The sequence below is a fragment of the Lactuca saligna genome, chromosome 1 (assembly GCF_052625555.1).
Source record: "Lactuca saligna cultivar CGN05327 chromosome 1, ASM5262555v1, whole genome shotgun sequence".
In the NCBI taxonomy this organism is placed as follows: Eukaryota; Viridiplantae; Streptophyta; class Magnoliopsida; order Asterales; family Asteraceae; genus Lactuca; species Lactuca saligna.
This window is the reverse complement of record NC_136417.1, coordinates 13,406,933-13,425,505: the sequence shown is the minus strand read 5'-3', so window position 1 is coordinate 13,425,505 and position 18,573 is coordinate 13,406,933. Positions and strand designations below refer to the sequence as shown.

General features: G+C 38.3%; 1 protein-coding gene across 1 annotated transcript; it reads right to left on the bottom strand.

Moving 5' to 3' along the window:
- Positions 1–9: 9 nt before the first annotated feature.
- LOC145002781 (uncharacterized) lies at positions 10–2,932 on the bottom strand. The gene is made up of 4 exons (XM_078961980.1): positions 2,920–2,932; positions 946–1,101; positions 585–600; positions 10–469 (listed from the first exon to the last, which is right to left on the bottom strand). The coding sequence occupies exons 1-4, from the start codon at positions 2,930–2,932 to the stop codon at positions 58–60; spliced, it is 597 nt and encodes a 198-aa protein (XP_078818106.1). The 3' UTR covers positions 10–57.
- Positions 2,933–18,573: the final 15,641 nt, after the last annotated feature.

Sequence of the window (18,573 nt, the reverse complement as noted above, 5' to 3'; positions counted from 1 at the left end):
AAACCCAAATCCCACTTAAGTAATCAAAAAAATTAAAACCCATATCACCATTTTGGATCAATTGCAGAGAATGACCCTAGTAAGAGCAAGAACCAAACAAGAAACAGTGAAGAAAAACAGAGTAACAGAGTCTCTCGTTGACCATTTCTTCACTTCTTTACCTTCAACCCTCAAACTTTTAGCCCTTCGAAGTGCATCAACTTCCTTCAACAAATCAAACTCCAAACCTTTCTTCTTCAATTCCTCCACACACTTCCCCAATAACTTCCCATCTTCTTTCTCCCTCTCCAGTAATTTCTCCAGATGTGATTCTGTGTTTGTCTTGTAACGAACAACCCAGATTAATCCCAGAGAACAGAGGAGCGAACAGAGAGATGGGATCCATGATCGGTTGCATGATCCAGATGTAGACCCCCTCAAGTAGAAACGAAGGAGTCCACTATATGTGTGATTTGGTGAATATCTTGCACTTCGATTCCTCTCAAGAACAAATTCATCTCCTCCAACTCTCTTGTTCTTCCCGTTGGTTTCAGAGTTTGGTTTCTTGGTGGTGTTGAATGAAGAATTTCTCTAACTTACACAACTGTTGCTTCGTAATACCTTTTTGTTAAATCCCCCTTTTGATTTTGTTCGATCTTGCCATGATTTTGAGTATGATCTTTCGACGCCATTTACTCTGCTGAAAGTGTCGTCGTCGTCTTTGTTGGATCCTCCATAGCGGTGGATGAACCCCATAATTTCCATCTCCATCGTCTTGGTTTCTTCCCCTCTTTCTTCTCGCTATTGTCTTTGAACCCTAATTCAAATGTCTCTGAGCAATCATCTCTTAAGGAATTTGAATATGAATCCCTTGCTAATTCTCACTCACTGCTGATGCTTGGAAATCTTTTTAAGGCGCCATGACCATTTTCCGTATGGAGTTAGACCTGTCGAGGCTTTTCCTACGCTTGGAGGAAGAATCGGAGTAATATTCTTTGAGAGCGATTCGATTCAGGATCAGTTCTTCTTTAAGCCATTGCTTTAACAGAAGCTTGTGGGTTGGAGTCATGGCGATTTCGTGAAATGGGTAGAGAAATGTTTTTGATGATGATTCCACGATCGCTGTAGGTCTTTGCTCTTATCCGCCATTAAATCAGTTTCTAGAGAGAGAGAGAGAGAGAGAGAGAGAGATGTCCCATTCTTGATTTTATTTAACATTTATAATTAAATAAAAGAAAAAAGTATTTATGTAAATGGAAAAAACAAATTAAAAGGGCAATATAGTCTTTTCAAGATTATCAGGGACCAATTCTACAATGAAAGTAGTCCAAAAGGACTACGAAACCAAAAAAGTTACTGTTTGGACTAAAACCCCAAAAAAATGCATACCACAGGGACCATTTTTGCAATTTTGTCTTATATATATTAAGGACTAAATGTACAGAAAAAAAATATTAATAATTAAATGGATACAAAATAAAAAAAATATATTACCGTATTAAATATTTTTTTAAAACTGTTCTGAAATGACCGTCATAAGACAAATACAAATCAAAAGTCTATTAGTTTTTTTAAGTAATTATCCTTTATTATTTTGGGATGAGCAAAAATCGATCCGAAAACCAAAAAACCGAAAAAAATCGCCATAATCGAAACCGAAAAACCAAAACCAAAGCAATAACTGACGCTTTAGGTTTGAGTATTACAAAAACCAAAAGTACTCAAGTTTAGCAAAACTAGTTTTTATATTTTACAAAAAAATAATTCTTAAAATAATTATACACATCTTATAAACAAAATAATTGTCAAAAAACAACTCTACATTTTATAAACAATATAATTATTAAAATAATTATACACATCTTATAAACAATCTTTTTAATACTCTATATCACAAAAAGGCTACTGTTTTTTTATATTTTATATTTTATATTTTATTATTTTTTATTTTTTATTATTTTTTATTTTTTTAAAGTCTAATGTTTTGAATTCTCAAAAAATTTTAACAAAATAATTGTTAAAATTCTACATCTTATAAAAAAAGTTTAATTAAAAAACCGTAGGCTTTTTCACAAAACAATAGACAAAACCCCAAAAACAGTAGATATAAAAAAAAACAAAAAAAAAAAAAAAACATACTTTTCCTCCAAAACCATAGGCTACGATTTGGGATACCATAGCTAAATCGAGAGAAAACATTAGGTTTCCCAAAACCTACAGTTTTGTAGTTTACAAATGAAAAAAAAAAAAAAAAAAAAATATATATATATATATATATATATATATATATATATATATATATATATATATATATATATACAAAACACGAAACAGTAGACGATATGACGAAACAGTAGACGATTGTAGAAACCTATAGTTTCGTGGGTTATATATGGACATTTACTAATTTTTTGCTAAATATTGATAATCATTTTCTTAATTTGATTAGATTAATAATTACCCCAATGAACAAATGCTAGCGTATAAATCAAGGTAGGTTTCACCGTTTGAGTAATTTTTAATACGGTATATACGCAGATTATTTTGGGCCAGGTTCCCTCACAAACAATTTTTTTCTTCTAAACCTAATATATATATATATATATATATATATATATATATATATATATATATATATATATATATATATCTTTACTATCTTATAAAAGAAATCTAACTATTTCTAAAAATAGATTGATTATAATAATAATATTTTTTTAAGACGTCCAAATGATGAAGCTGATAGTACAACTAATCATTAATAAAATAATATTAAATTTTAACCATATTTTGAATTCAAATATTTATCATCAAATCTCCTTATATTTCTCAACAATTTGATATGATTTCCTCAAATCTCGGATTCATTCAAATTTTGAACCCTTTTAGATATCCTTAAATTTAGCATGTTGATTCAAATATCCCTCCAATCGCATATACCTCTTTGCTCCATCCTCTACTATAAAGTCCACCGTCCAGGAACAAAAAATGACTTCATTTTCCAAATAACACCATAGTTTGATTATTTTGTCTTCGACGTGTACTTTCTTTTGTAACATAACATTTTTGTAGAGGAAACATATCACTAAAAGAATTTGCACGCCCCGCCGCTTTGCGCGGGTGCACTGCTAGTATATATATATATATATATATATATATATATATATATATATATATATATATATATATATATATATATATAATTGTAGAACTGTAACACTGATTTTTCAAACAAAATTTTCGATCTTTATATAAAACATAATTCCACTAATATTCATAAAAACACCCATTTTACTTGTTCAACAAACAGTACAAAATCCCAAGATCAACATGTAAAACTCCAAACGTGTGTGTACGGATCAAGCCGGCGCCTTCCCGCGGTCGTCGCTAACACCTGAAACAAATAACATCAACACTGTAAGCACAAAGCTTAGTGAGTTTCCCAAAATACCACATAAAACACATATTAGCCACTCGAGGCTATAACTCTGTGGGTCCGTGCACCCAAACTCTGTGAACCCTCAGGTTCTAGCTCTGATAAACATGCACCACATAAATCACATATAAGTCATGCAGTACAACACATAACATACATAGCATACAAATACTCTATCACATAACTCCGGTTACCTACTCAAGGTAAAGTATAGTGAGGAGACTCACCTCGTGTGTCTCGGTAACTCGTAACCCTGAAATCACTAAACACTCGATCCGCCGAGCTGTAGTCCCCCTATAGCACAATACATCTCTAATTAACACTCTCCCAACTAGGGTTGATCACACTATAACAAATCACTCTTGGTCAACGCTGGTCAACGGTCAACGGTCAACTCTGACCGGACTCGGCGAGTGCACTATGGCGACTCGGCGAGTCCGTGTGCATGCACCAATTTCCCTGGAACCCTCCCTTGACACGTCGAGTATTTCCCCCAACTCGACGAGCTCCACCTGGCACGAGTTGTGGGGCCACCACGACTCAACTCGCCGAGTCTCAAGAACAACTCGGCGAGTCCAGTTTGACTCGGTCCACCTGTCCATCCTGACTCTCCCTTGACCCACTGAGTTCACCTTTCCCAACTCGGTGAGGCCACTCGCTAAGTGGTCGCGCAACATTCATGCTACTCGCCGAGTCTGTTCTTCGGACTCGGCGAGTCCGTGCCATGCACTGACTCAATCTTGCTCTAAAGGTCAGATCCAGTTCACTAATCCTTAGATCCAGTCCCTCCATGCTTATTTAGCATGTAAAGTCACAATCTTGATGCATAAATAACCTCTACATGATCACAAATGATGATTTTGACTCTATTACTTCAACACAAGGCCAAGGACTCCATTTTCACCCATAAAGCTTGATGAGTGAGGCCCTCTGGACCTCTATGGATCCAGATCCATGGTCTCAACTCAAAGAGGGAACAAAAGGGCACCAAATCACCCCATAAATGATCATATTAAGCCCTAACTTGCATCAAGTTTCACCAAACAGGAAATGGTCCGAAAATAATACCTCTAGAGTGATGATCCAAGCTCCAAATCCACGAAATAGCAACCCCCTTTGCTTCCTCTTGCCTAGAGCCTCCTTCTTCTTGCTAAACAACACTCACAAGGTCAAGATTTGCTCTCAATCCTTCACCAAACGCTCAAGAACTCTAGGGACACACTCTGGGGGTTGGATGAGCGCAAATGACGGCCATAAGGCCCTTTAAATATGCCACAAACCCGGAGATTTAGGGTTTCATTACACAGCGCAGACTCGCCGAGTCCATACCTTGGACTCGCCGAGTCCAAGCGCGCACCTTCGCTCAATCCCGCGTCTCTACTCGGCGAGTCTGAGCCCCGACTCGCCGAGTCCCTCTTACAAAATAACATAATTAAACTTTCATTATACCTGGTAAAAATCCGGATGTTACAACTCTCCCCCACTAGAACTGGACTTCGCCCTCGAAGTCCCGCTCTAAAACAGCTCCGGATGCTGCTCCCGCATCATACCCTCCGGCTCCCAGGTCATCTCTGATCCCTTCCGATGTTGCCACTGAACCAATACCAGAGGTACCTCCTTGTTCCTCAAAACCTTGATCTTCCGATCCCTAATAGCCACTGGTCTCTCCGCATAGTTCAGGCTTGCATCAACCTGAATATCCTCAAGTGGAACCACTGCCGACTCATCGGCTATACATTTCCTCAACTGCGATACATGAAAAGTGTTGTGAATCTGTCCCAACTCTGCTGGTAACTCCAGCCGATAGGCTACCCGGCCCACCCTGGCGATCACACGAAACGGGCCAATAAACCGGGGTCCCAATTTGCCCCTCTTCCTGAACCGGATCACTCCTTTCCAAGGAGAGACCTTCAGGAGAACAAAGTCGCCGACTTGAAATTCCAACTCGGACCGGCGCCTATCCGCGTAACTCTTCTGCCGGCTCTGAGCGGTCAATAACCTCTGCCTGACCAGCTGTATCTGCTCTGTCGTCTGATTCACGATCTCTGTACTGCCCATTACCCTTTGCCCAACCTCTCCCCAACATATGGGAGTCCGACTCCTCCTACCATATAACAGCTCAAAGGGCGGCATACCAATGCTCGAATGATAGCTGTTATTGTAGGAAAACTCCGCTAGAGGCAAATACGAGTCCCAACTACCCCCAAAATCCAATACACAAGCTCGAAGCATGTCCTCGAGTGACTGTATCGTCCGCTCACTCTGACCGTCGGTCTGGGGGTGGTATGCGGTACTAAAATGCAACTTAGTACCCAATTCCTCATGAAATTTCTTCCAAAAACGGGAAGTGAAACGCACATCGCGGTCTGAAATAATCGAGATCGGCACCCCATGCCGAGATACAACCTCCCTCACGTAAACCTCCGCCAACTTCTCTGCTGAAGAACTCTCACTGACGGCAAGAAAGTGAGCGCTCTTTGTCAATCTATCCACAATCACCCAAATTGCATCAACTCCTCTGGCAGTCCTCGGCAATTTGGTGATAAAGTCCATAGTGATCTGTTCCCACTTCCACTCGGGAACCTCCAATGGCTGCAACTTGCCATGCGGTCTCTGGTGTTCGGCCTTTACCCTTCGACAGGTCAAACACCTCTCGACAAACCATGCTACATCCCTCTTCATACAGGGCCACCAATACTCCTTCCTTAGATCCAAATACATCTTCGTGGCCACGGGGTGGATCGAAAATTTCGATCTATGAGCCTCCTCCATCAATGTAGCACGGGTACCGCCCACAAACGGTACCCAGATCCTGCCCTGATAAGTCATAAGGCCTCGACTATCCGATACAAACTCAGAAACCATCCCAACAACCCGCTCTCTCTTCTGCATCTCCGGACGCACGGCCTCGGCCTGAGCCCCACGAATGGCGTCCAGAACTGGAGTTATCACGGTCAATCTCAAACATACATCTCGCAGGGGAGTACTCTCCGCCCTGCGGCTCAACGCGTCGGCTACCACATTAGCCTTGCCCGGGTGGTACAAGATCTCACAATCATAGTCCTTGACCACATCTAACCATATCCTCTGCCGCATATTAAGGTTAGGCTGATCCATCAAGTACTTCAAACTCTTATGGTCCGTGTAAATCGTACAACGAACCCCATACAAGTAGTGCCGCCAAATCTTGAGGGCGAACACCACTGCCCCCAACTCCAAATCATGTGTGGGGTACCTCGTCTCGTGAGGCTTCAACTGCCTCGATGCATAAGCTATCACATGACCCTTCTGCATCAATACCGCTCCCAATCCTAGGATCGATGCATCACAGAATACCACAAAACCTTCCATACCTTCCGGAAGGGCTAATACTGGAGCTTCACACAACCTTTGGCGAAGCGTCTCAAAGGAGGTCTGCTGCTCGGGACCCCATGCAAATGCCACACCCTTCCGGGTCAATCTGGTGAGTGGAACCGCAATCTTGGAGAAATCCTTAATAAATCTCCGATAATACCCTGCCAACCCGAGAAAACTCCGTATCTCAGAAGGTGACCTCGGCACCTCCCACCTCATCACTGCGTCAACCTTGGCTGGATCGACCAATATCCCCTTCTGGTTAACGAGATGTCCCAGAAACTGGACCTCCCGTAACCAGAAATCGCACTTGGAGAACTTTGCGTAAAGCTTCTCCGCTCTCAAAACCCCAAGCACCTCCCTCAGATGCTCCTCGTGCTGCTCACTAGATCTCGAATATACCAGAATATCATCAATGAAAACAATCACCGACCGATCCAACATCGGCCGACATACCCTGTTCATGAGGTCCATGAACACAGCCGGGGAATTAGTGAGCCCGAAAGGCATCACCACAAACTCATAATGCCCATAACGTGTCCTGAATGCTGTCTTCTGGACGTCCTCGTCCCGCACTCTCACTTGATGATAGCCCGACCTCAAATCAATCTTGGAGAACCAAGATGCTCCCTGTAGCTGATCAAATAAATCGTCGATCCTCGGCAGCGGGTAACGGTTCTTGACCGTCAGCTTATTCAATTCCCGGTAATCAATACACATGCGATGCGAGCCATCCTTCTTCTTCACAAACAAGATGGGTGCTCCCCACGGCGAGCTACTCGGCCGAATAAACCCCTTCCCCAGCAACTCCTGAATTTGCGAGGATAACTCCTGCATCTCTGGAGGCGCAAGGCGATACGGCACCTTAGCAATAGGCGCGGCTCCAGGAACCAAATCGATGCCAAACTCCACTTGCCTCACGGGAGGCACACCTGGTAGCTCTTCGGGAAATACATCAGGAAACTCCCGCACCACCGGAACTTCATCCACAGAGCTCGGTCTCTCCGAAATCACTCGCGTATCCATCACATACGCTACATAGCCTTTACAGCCCTGCTGTAAACACTGCCTCGCCCTAGCAGCCGAACAAAAGGCTGATCCAGAACGTGTACCCTCGCCGTATACTGAAAGAACTCCCCCACTAGGATCTCGTATAGTCACCAGCTGACGCTCGCAATCGATAACCGCACCGAATCGGCTCAACCAATCCATGCCCACTATAACACAAACATCACCCATCGCAATCGGAATCAGGTCGATCGGAAACTCGACCCCAAATATCTCCAATACACATCCCCGGAAGATCTTTGTAGCACAAATCACTCTGTCGGCGGCTAGGGAAACCCGCAGGGGCTGACTCAATACTCCACGACTAACACTGATACGCTGACTAAATGCCAAAGACACAAAAGATCGACTCGCACCCGAGTCAAATAACACTAAAGCAGGTACAGAATTCACAAGGAAGGTACCTAAGCATAGCATGATATAAGCATAATATCTCAACACCATAAACAATAATGAAAAGGAAACATACCAGCCACAACGTCGGGCGCGGCGCGGACCTCTTCCGCAGTCAGCTGGAAGGCTCTCCCCCGAGCCCTCGGTGCCTCGGCCTTCACGGGCTGACTCTCTGCAGCAGTAGCTCTGATGGCGGCGGGAGCAGACCCCTGAGATGCTCCGCGCAGCAGCGGACACTCCGCCTTCCGGTGTCCAGTCTGGTTGCAGTGGAAGCACACTGCAAATCCCTTGGGGCAGTCCTTAGCCATGTGCCCCTCCTTGCCACATTTGTAGCAAGACCCTGCCCGACAGGCGCCATCGTGACCCTTGCCGCACTTCCCACAAGTGCGGCCCTTCTGGCTCCCGGGTCTGGGATCAGCGGGCTTGGCCCGCTTGGCTGCCGGCTGGGACTGTGCCGGCCGCCGATCCCTCCCCATAGACTCCGCCTCCTCCCTGGCCTGAGTCTCAAGCTCAATCTCCCTCTTCCGAGCATTTGCCTGAAGCTCGGCAAATGTCCGGTACGAGGAGTTCGCAGCGAACTCCCGAATATCCCGTCTCAAAATGCTCAGATAACGGCTCATACGTGCCTGCTCGGTGGATACGTGCTCAGGGCAAAACATCGCCCTCTCCTGAAACATCCTCATAATCGCTGTAACTGACTCGGTACCCTGCTTGAGGGTCAGAAACTCCTGTGCTAGACGTTCCCTCTCCACCTGAGGAACATACTCATCTCGGAACATGGAAGTGAACCTCTCCCAGGTCACTGCCGCAAGCTCGGTCGGTGTGAAATGCGCAGTCACAAACTTCCACCAGTCCTTCGCTCCCAAGCGAATCTGGTTCAGCGCGAACCGAACCTTCAAATGCTCAGGGGACGAGCAAGTGAAGAAGCATCCCTCCATATCAGATATCCACCTCATAGCCGCCACCGGATCCTGTGTACCATCAAACTCTGGTGGCTTGGTGTTGCTGAACTCCCTAAACAACATCGCATCACCTCCCTGGGGTCTCGTCGCAGCAATCACTGCGGTAGCCGCTGCAACCGCAACCTCAGAAAGAGCGGCATAGCGCTCGTCAAACGTCTCAATCAAAGTGGTCTTGATAGACCCGAACATCTCTGGTATCTCAGCTCTGATGACCGCAGCCACCTCCTCATGAATGATCTGTCGAATCTCCTCATCACTAGATCCGGCATCCTCCGGCATGTGTCGTGTCCTCACCATGATCAACCTCTGAAATACAACATGCGATAATTAGAATTCACTCGAACACTCTTACATTCAACAATCCATCCCTCCTTGATTCTTGGCATCCCCAGATTCTTATTTGGACTGTGTACCGCACCGGTGCTTTGAGTAGTACGGGCCCAATACTACTGTCCACACCGTCTCAGTACACACCCCAAATCGTCCTCTTCGGATCCCAGTCCCCAAGTACTCTATTATACTCAAATCACTCTGGAATAAATCTCACACAAAGCCCTAGCTGCTACCTAATTACTCTTAGCATCTCATAGCAGCTCACCATTCCCTAAGCTAAGGCATCACAAAACAGGCCACTCTAGTCCTATCAGCAATACCTAGCCTGCTCTAGCATGCAAACACATCACAGTAATAATTATTTCATAACAAAAGATATTTTGGGAATTCACCGTTCGGGCGCTGACTGATCGTACACACGTTTCTTCCTGGAAAACCCTTTACTCTTAGAAAATTTTGGTTTTTATTTTTGAAAATATCTTTTTAATTCCTCAGTTTGAGTTCAAATACTCCCGAAGGTGTACCCGAATCCCTCAAACCAAGGCTCTGATACCAATTTGTAACACTGATTTTTCAAACAAAATTTTCGATCTTTATATAAAACATAATTCCACTAATATTCATAAAAACACCCATTTTACTTGTTCAACAAACAGTACAAAATCCCAAGATCAACATGTAAAACTCCAAACGTGTGTGTACGGATCAAGCCGGCGCCTTCCCGCGGTCGTTGCTAACACCTGAAACAAATAACATCAACACTGTAAGCACAAAGCTTAGTGAGTTCCCCAAAATACCACATAAAACACATATTAGCCACTCGAGGCTATAACTCTGTGGGTCCGTGCACCCAAACTCTGTGAACCCTCAGGTTCTAGCTCTGATAAACATGCACCACATAAATCACATATAAGTCATGCAGTACAACACATAACATACATAGCATACAAATACTCTATCACATAACTCCGGTTACCTACTCAAGGTAAAGTATAGTGAGGAGACTCACCTCGTGTGTCTCGGTAACTCGTAACCCTGAAATCACTAAACACTCGATCCGCCGAGCTGTAGTCCCCCTATAGCACAATACATCTCTAATTAACACTCTCCCAACTAGGGTTGATCACACTATAACAAATCACTCTTGGTCAACGCTGGTCAACAGTCAACGGTCAACTCTGACCGGACTCGGCGAGTGCACTATGGCGACTCGGCGAGTCCGTGCGCATGCACCAATTTCCCTGGAACCCTCCCTTGACACGTCGAGTATTTCCCCCAACTCGACGAGCTCCACCTGGCACGAGTTGTGGGGCCACCACGACTCAACTCGCCGAGTCTCAAGAACAACTCGGCGAGTCCAGTTTGACTCGGTCCACCTGTCCATCCTGACTCTCCCTTGACCCACTGAGTTCACCTTTCCCAACTCGGGGAGGCCACTCGCTGAGTGGTCGCGCAACATTCATGCTACTCGCCGAGTCTGTTCTTCGGACTCGGCGAGTCCGTGCCATGCACTGACTCAATCTTGCTCTAAAGGTCATATCCAGTCCACTAATCCCTAGATCCAGTCCCTCCATGCTTATTTAGCACGTAAAGTCACAATCTTGATGCATAAATAACCTCTACATGATCACAAATGATGATTTTGACTCTATTACTTCAACACAAGGCCAAGGACTCCATTTTCACCCATAAAGCTTGATGAGTGAGGCCCTCTGGACCTCTATGGATCCAGATCCATGGTCTCAACTCAAAGAGGGAACAAAAGGGCACCAAATCACCCCATAAATGATCATATTAAGCCCTAACTTGCATCAAGTTTCACCAAACAGGAAATGGTCCGAAAATAATACCTCTAGAGTGATGATCCAAGCTCCAAATCCACGAAATAGCAACCTCCTTTGCTTCCTCTTGCCTAGAGCCTCCTTCTTCTTGCTAAACAACACTCACAAGGTCAAGATTTGCTCTCAATCCTTCACCAAACGCTCAAGAACTCTAGGGACACACTCTGGGGGTTGGATGAGCGCAAATGACGGCCATAAGGCCCTTTAAATAGGCCACAAACCCGGAGATTTAGGGTTTCATTACACAGCGCAGACTCGCCGAGTCCATACCTTGGACTCGCCGAGTCCAAGCGCGCACCTTCGCTCAATCCCGCGTCTCTACTCGGCGAGTCTGAGCCCCGACTCGCCGAGTCCCTCTTACAAAATAACATAATTAAACTTTCATTATACCTGGTAAAAATCCGGATGTTACAAGAACCCTTACGTTCAAAATTATATTTTTACTTTTGTTCAGTAGAATAATTTAAGAGGTTATAATATATACTTTAAGCAGATTCCAACTGATATAAATTTGTACGATCATATAAAAAATCAAAAGTTAAATGTATTATTTTTATAGTAATTAAATTAAGATTTGAATTTTTTGAAAACTACTTCGAGAACTTTGTTAGCTATTCGTTTTACAAGTGTTTATAACAAGTGCAAGATTATTTACAAACTAACAAATATACGATAATTGATTTTGGGTTATTTAAAACGTTGCAACATTTTTAGATGTAACAAATCTTACTTTGTATATCTTAATGGTTATGAGTTACAATTAGTAATCCTGGATATGTCGCAAACTATTTTTGCTTTAAGTAATGTATTTTCTGATAGTAGAATTAAATATATTCACCAAAAATGAAATAAGTTAAAAGGTATATATATTAATAGTTTTAAGGGCCCAAGGGAAAGTCGTGGGGATCTTATTTTATATAGGCCGCTCGCTCGTACCGCAACTCACTTTTGGCCTTCGCTCATGCATGCACGAACTTCTTCACCTGATCACAGAAAAAATAATACTTTAAAATTAGTTAATTAAATCTATATTAAAGGTCCATGTGATTGTAAAAAATATAATTACAAGTTTTTGTGTGAAATTTGTGCCACGGATGGTTTTTATATCTTTCAAAACTTACACCACGTGTCCTTAACTATATTTGAAATGACTAATATAATTTTATAAAACTTCAAACTTAAATAAGGGTATATATGAAATTCTCCCTAAAAAGGAAATACCCCGCTCAACCTCTCTCTCATCTTTCATCTCTCTCGCTCTATCTAATAGCGAACCCAAAGAGCCACTATTTCACGGTTGAAAGGCCATTCAATTTCCCTTCTCTCGTCGAAAATTCCTAATCTACCACTACCCTACAAACCATCGGCCACCTGGTAAGTTTAGATAATAAATGAAGCTATAGAAGCCATGAATTTTTAACATTTGGTAATCATTCATTCATTTGCTCATTTTATTATCATCGTAAGATGACAAACGGACAACAAGTTGCGCCACTAAGCCTATTTGTATGATAAAACTAATTCTTTTAAAAACTACATCCGAAGATCTAATGGATATAAAATTACTATACATGATCCGTTGTACTCTATTAAAAAGCTCTACCGCATCTGGCGCAAGGAAACCAAACGTATCAAATGCAAATAGTATGAACACGTGTTGATTTTCCATGCATGATTTCTCATGTTTGGTGACATTGTCTGTAGCTACTGTTAATTCAATATAAACTATTTAAGAAATGATTAAAGTTGTATTAATAATATTAACATATTTTGTTATGATATTAGTGACTTTTACAAACATTGTTATGGTATTAGTCTAATTTTTTAAAATTTAACGAATATGTAATTTAGGGTCTTCAACTAGTTGTCGACTAATCCCCGACCACACGGACTAATTCCTAATCGCTAGTCGATGGACTTTGCATTGTCCCGTGGCAATTCCAATATATATATATATATATATATATATATATATATATATATATATATATATATATATATATATATATATATATATATATATATATATATATATATATATACATTTGTTGGGGAACCATTGATTTTTTTTCCAAAAAAGCATAAAGGAACTTCAAGTAAACTTTGGAATATACATGTGTATGTATGTGTAAAAGAAAAATTATCCATTGGGGGCACTTAATATTCTAAATTTAAATATTCTAAATTTACAAGCCTATGGTATCATCTATCGATTTTACAACATTACTCAATAGTGATGCAACTCGATTCCTTTCATGCATGTTCTCGAAACATGTTATTGCATTATCAAACTCCTTTAATTGAACAAGGGTGTTAATCATGATGTTCCATCAAACTACATTCTTTGAAGTATTTCATTGAACATCTCATATATCCTTTAAGCTTCCACATAATCTGTAAAAGTAAATCAAACTATTGTTGATATATATATATATATATATATATATATATATATATATATATATATATATATATATATATATATATATATATATATATATATATATATATATATATATATATATATATATATATGATGCGAGTCCAAGTTGAGAATATGGCCATAATTGTTTGCCCTCAAACATGGTGAAGAGGTTAGCACATGCCTTAAGCACAAAACGGAAACGTGTGCTTGTTTACGATTTAATGTTTACATATTCAAACTTTTTATTTGATTATATATTCACGTAGACATTATAAGTTAAATAATTTAAAAATAGTTTTGTAAGAAAGAAAGCTGTATTGTAATTATCATTTCTAAAGAGAATGTATTACAATAAGTTTAAAAAGTAAAAACTATTGTAATTTAATATTCTTTTATTTTCTGAAAGAATGATAAGTACGAAACGGATAGGTTGAAAGTAAAATCAAATTGCTACTTTTGAATGAAATTGGAAGGAAAGAATTTTGGTGAAAGGATCTGGGGGTTTATCAAGAAGTGCCTTGAGCCCTGTGTAGAAAGCACATGGTTGACTATTTTTTTTTTTTATATATTACTTTTGAATCTTTTGTTGTTATTATTAACATGCTATTTATTGACTCGTATAGTTCATAAAATCATAAATCATAAGTTATTTTGTATACTATAATAAAAAGCGTTTTTCTACATGTGACTTAACGTTTTGAGTATTTTCAACCAACCAATCGATCAAAATCATAATCTATTTTATCACTAGCGAGTTTTAAATACATTATAAGTTTCGAAATACAAAAAGATGATTCGTATTACGAGAATACAAGCTCTGTTTGGAATTTTCACACAAACTTGATTCAAAACAAGTAATTTTTCTTATCTAATCTTGTATATGCATTTCTGTAACTTTATACAGGGTTTCAAAACTATATTTCTGTTAGTTTCGAAAATTATCATTATTAAATTACTACAAAACATGGTAAATTTGATATATAATTGAATAAAGTAGTGTATAGATGTTAAAAAACATTTTTTGGAACTATTATGTTGGAATCCTAAGTCGATGAGGACTTGGAGACCAAACAATCTAATTTATGGAAAGTTTAGTTTATGGCAAGTTGGTCATAAGTTTCCTAGTCTAATACAAGTTGGTTTGTTAGGCTATATATATACCTATCTATAATCGAGTTTATGATTATGAGAACACATTGTAAAAACATTGGTTTTGAGTGATTTTCTAATTAATCAAAGAGTTATTTTGGTTATTTGTTTTGCATTCTTGTTTTCAAAACTTTAATTGGTATCAGAGCTTAGGTTGAGAAGCTGTGAGATCGATTTGTACCTGTTGACGAGTCAGGTCAACATGACAGATACAGGGGGAGAAGGAGAAGCTCCGGTGAGAGTGAAGGAGGTTGGGACAACCTCAGTTTTGTGTCTGATGCTCACATCCACTAACTACACCGTGTGGGCAATGCGTATGAAGGTTGTCTTACGCATCCACAAAGCCTGGACTGTGATTGATCCAGGAACCGATGTCAATGAAGAAAAGGACTGCCTTGCCATGGGTTTGCTATATCAAGCCCTACCAGAAAACCTCATAATGCAGATTGGAGATCAGGATTCAGGCAAGAAATTGTGGGATGCGATTAGAGCACGTAATGTGGGCGCAGATAGAGTCAAAGAAGCGAGATTACAAACCTTGATGTCGGAATTCGATCGCCTGAAGATGCTCGAGTCAGAAACAATCGATAGCTTTGTCGGAAAGCTGTCCGGAATCGCGTCTACATCGTCGGCATTAGGAGAAACGATTGAGGAATCAAAATTAGTGAAGAAATTCCTCAAATCATTACCCAGAAACTTCATTCACATCATTGCATCTCTTGAACAGGTACTAGATTTAAAATCGGTAGGGTTTGAAGACGTAGTGGGTCGATTGAAGGCATATGAAGAAAGAATAAGGGATGTCGATGCTGGAGAAGGACAATCGAGGGTTCTATTTGCCGAAAAATCGACCGGAGATGGAAGTGGGTCGTCGACTGGTGGGGGTAACTCATCGGGAACGAAGGGAAATTGGAAAGGATCGATTGGGTCTAATAAAGCAAATGAGTTTAAGGGGACTAATGGGTCAAGTGGATCCGGATATAGTGGGTTATCCAGGTCGGGCGGATCAGGCAGGCCTAAAGGGAATAATAGGGTTTCTCAAAGCAGTCGGCCCAATAAACTGTCCAATTCTAATTCTGATTGCAAAAATTGTAATTGTTGTTGTGGGAAGAATCGGAAAAATAGGGAAAAGGATCGATCTAAGGTGATTTGTTTTCGGTGTGACAAACCGGGTCACTTTGCTTCTGAATGTCCGGAACGACTCCAAAAATTAAAAGACGGTGATTTTTCGGAACGTGACGACAGTGACGAATCCGTTTTTTAAATACAGATCGGGTTGAAGAATTCTCTAGAAGGACTTAGAGATTCGGGGGTGATTGTTGGAATCCTAAGTCGACGAGGACTTGGAGACCAAGCAATCTAATTTATGGAAAGTTTAGTTTATGGCAAGTTGGTCATAAGTTTCCTAGTCTAATACAAGTTGGTTTGTTAGGCTATATATATACCTATCTATAATCGAGTTTATGATTATGAGAACAGATTGTAAAAACATTGGTTTTGAGTGATTTTTCAATTAATCAAAGAGTTATTTTGGTTATTTGTTTTGCATTCTTGTTTTCAAAACTTTATATTATTTATAAGACGTGACTTAAAATGATATATATATATATATATATATATATATATATATATATATATATATATATATATATATATATATATATATATATATATATATATATATATTAAAATATTATTTATTTTTATATAAATATATGAGTTCCGTCATTTTGTTAAAGCTTGAAAGTAATACAAATCATCTCAAACTTTTTAAAACCTTTGTTATTTTACAAAAACAATAGATAAATAGTCTCAAAACTCTTCGTCTTTAAAATGTTTTATTTTTATGTTGACCTATAAATATGATATAGTACTTAATCATATGCTATATTTGTTATACAGCGAAACAATTAAGTTCATAAACTATAAAAAGGTATTTTGAAACATTTTTTTCACTAAGAGCAATTTCAAAACTCTTTCTTTTCGTTGACTCCTAAAAGTTTTCATTAACAAATATATATATATATATATATATATATATATATATATATATATATATATATATATATATATATATATATATATATATATATATATATATATATGGTTAGGTTAATGTGAGACGGACTAATTTTGTGAGACCATGACATGCATTTTTTTATATTTTTTTTTTAATTAATTCAAGTTCCGAAAATAATATTTAAAAAAAGAATTTTTTGATTTATCCATTTATTTTGCATTTTAAAATTATTTTTAGAATATGTACAATGTAATATTCTATTTAGAATATTTCACGTATTTTTCAAAAAAAAAAGGGATTTTTTTTTATTTTTTTAGTTAATTTAAGTTCCGAAAATAATATTAAAAAAAAGAATTTTTAGATTTTTCCATTTATTTTGCATTTTAAAATTATTTTTTAGAATATTTCAGTGTAATATTCTATTTAGAATATTTCATGTATTTTTCAAAAAAAACGGGATTGTTTTTGTATTTTTTTTATTTTTAATTTTTTTTAGTTAATTCAAGTTCCGAAAATAATATTTAAAAAAGGATTTTTGGATTTTTTCATTTATTTTGCATTTTAAAATTATTTTTAGATTTGATCTTACGGTCTCACAAAATTAGAATGGTCTCAGATGAACCTGAACATATATATATATATATATATATATATATATATATATATATATATATATATATATATATATCGATATCTATATCTATCTATCTATATATATATATATATATATATATATATATATATATATATATATATATATATATATATATATATAAGGGTTAGGTTCATTTGAGACCACCTATATTTTGTGAGACCGTGAGACGTATTTTTTTATTTATTTATTTATTTATTTATTTTTAGTTAATTCATGTTCCGAAAATAATATTTAAAAAAAGAATTTTTTGATTTTTCCATTTATTTTGCATTTTAAAATTATTTTTAGAATATGTACAATGTAATATTCTATTTAGAATATTTCACGTATTTAAAAAAAAATAGAATTTTTTTTATTTTTTTTAGTTAATTCAAGTTCCCAAAATAATATTTAAAAAAAGAATTTTTAGATTTTTCCATTTATTTTGCATTTTAAATTTTTTTTTAGAATATATATATATATATATATATATATATATATATATATATATATATATATATATATATATATATATATATATATATATATATATACAAAATTGCAAAAACGGTCCCGTGGTTGTCAAAATTTTGTAGTTTTAGTCCAAAACAAAATGTTGATGCATCACTGGTCCAAAATTGGATATTTCTATTGTTTTTGGTCCCTATCTACTTGAAAAGACCATTATACCCTTATAATTTGCTTTTCCATTTTTTTATTATCTATTTTTATTCAAAAAAAAAAAAAAAAAAAAAAAAAAAAAACTCACCCCCATCCTGTTCACTCTCTCTTACACACAGACACATATCTCTATTTCTCTCTCTAACTAAATCTTTATCTGGGTTCTTTAACTTCGTCTTCTTAAAAACACACACACACAAATGAACGAGTCCCAACACTGTTCGCCATCACTACCTGCAAGCACGTCCATCTCCATGAAGAAATCACCGGACTCAAATGAATGTTTGCGGATGAATGG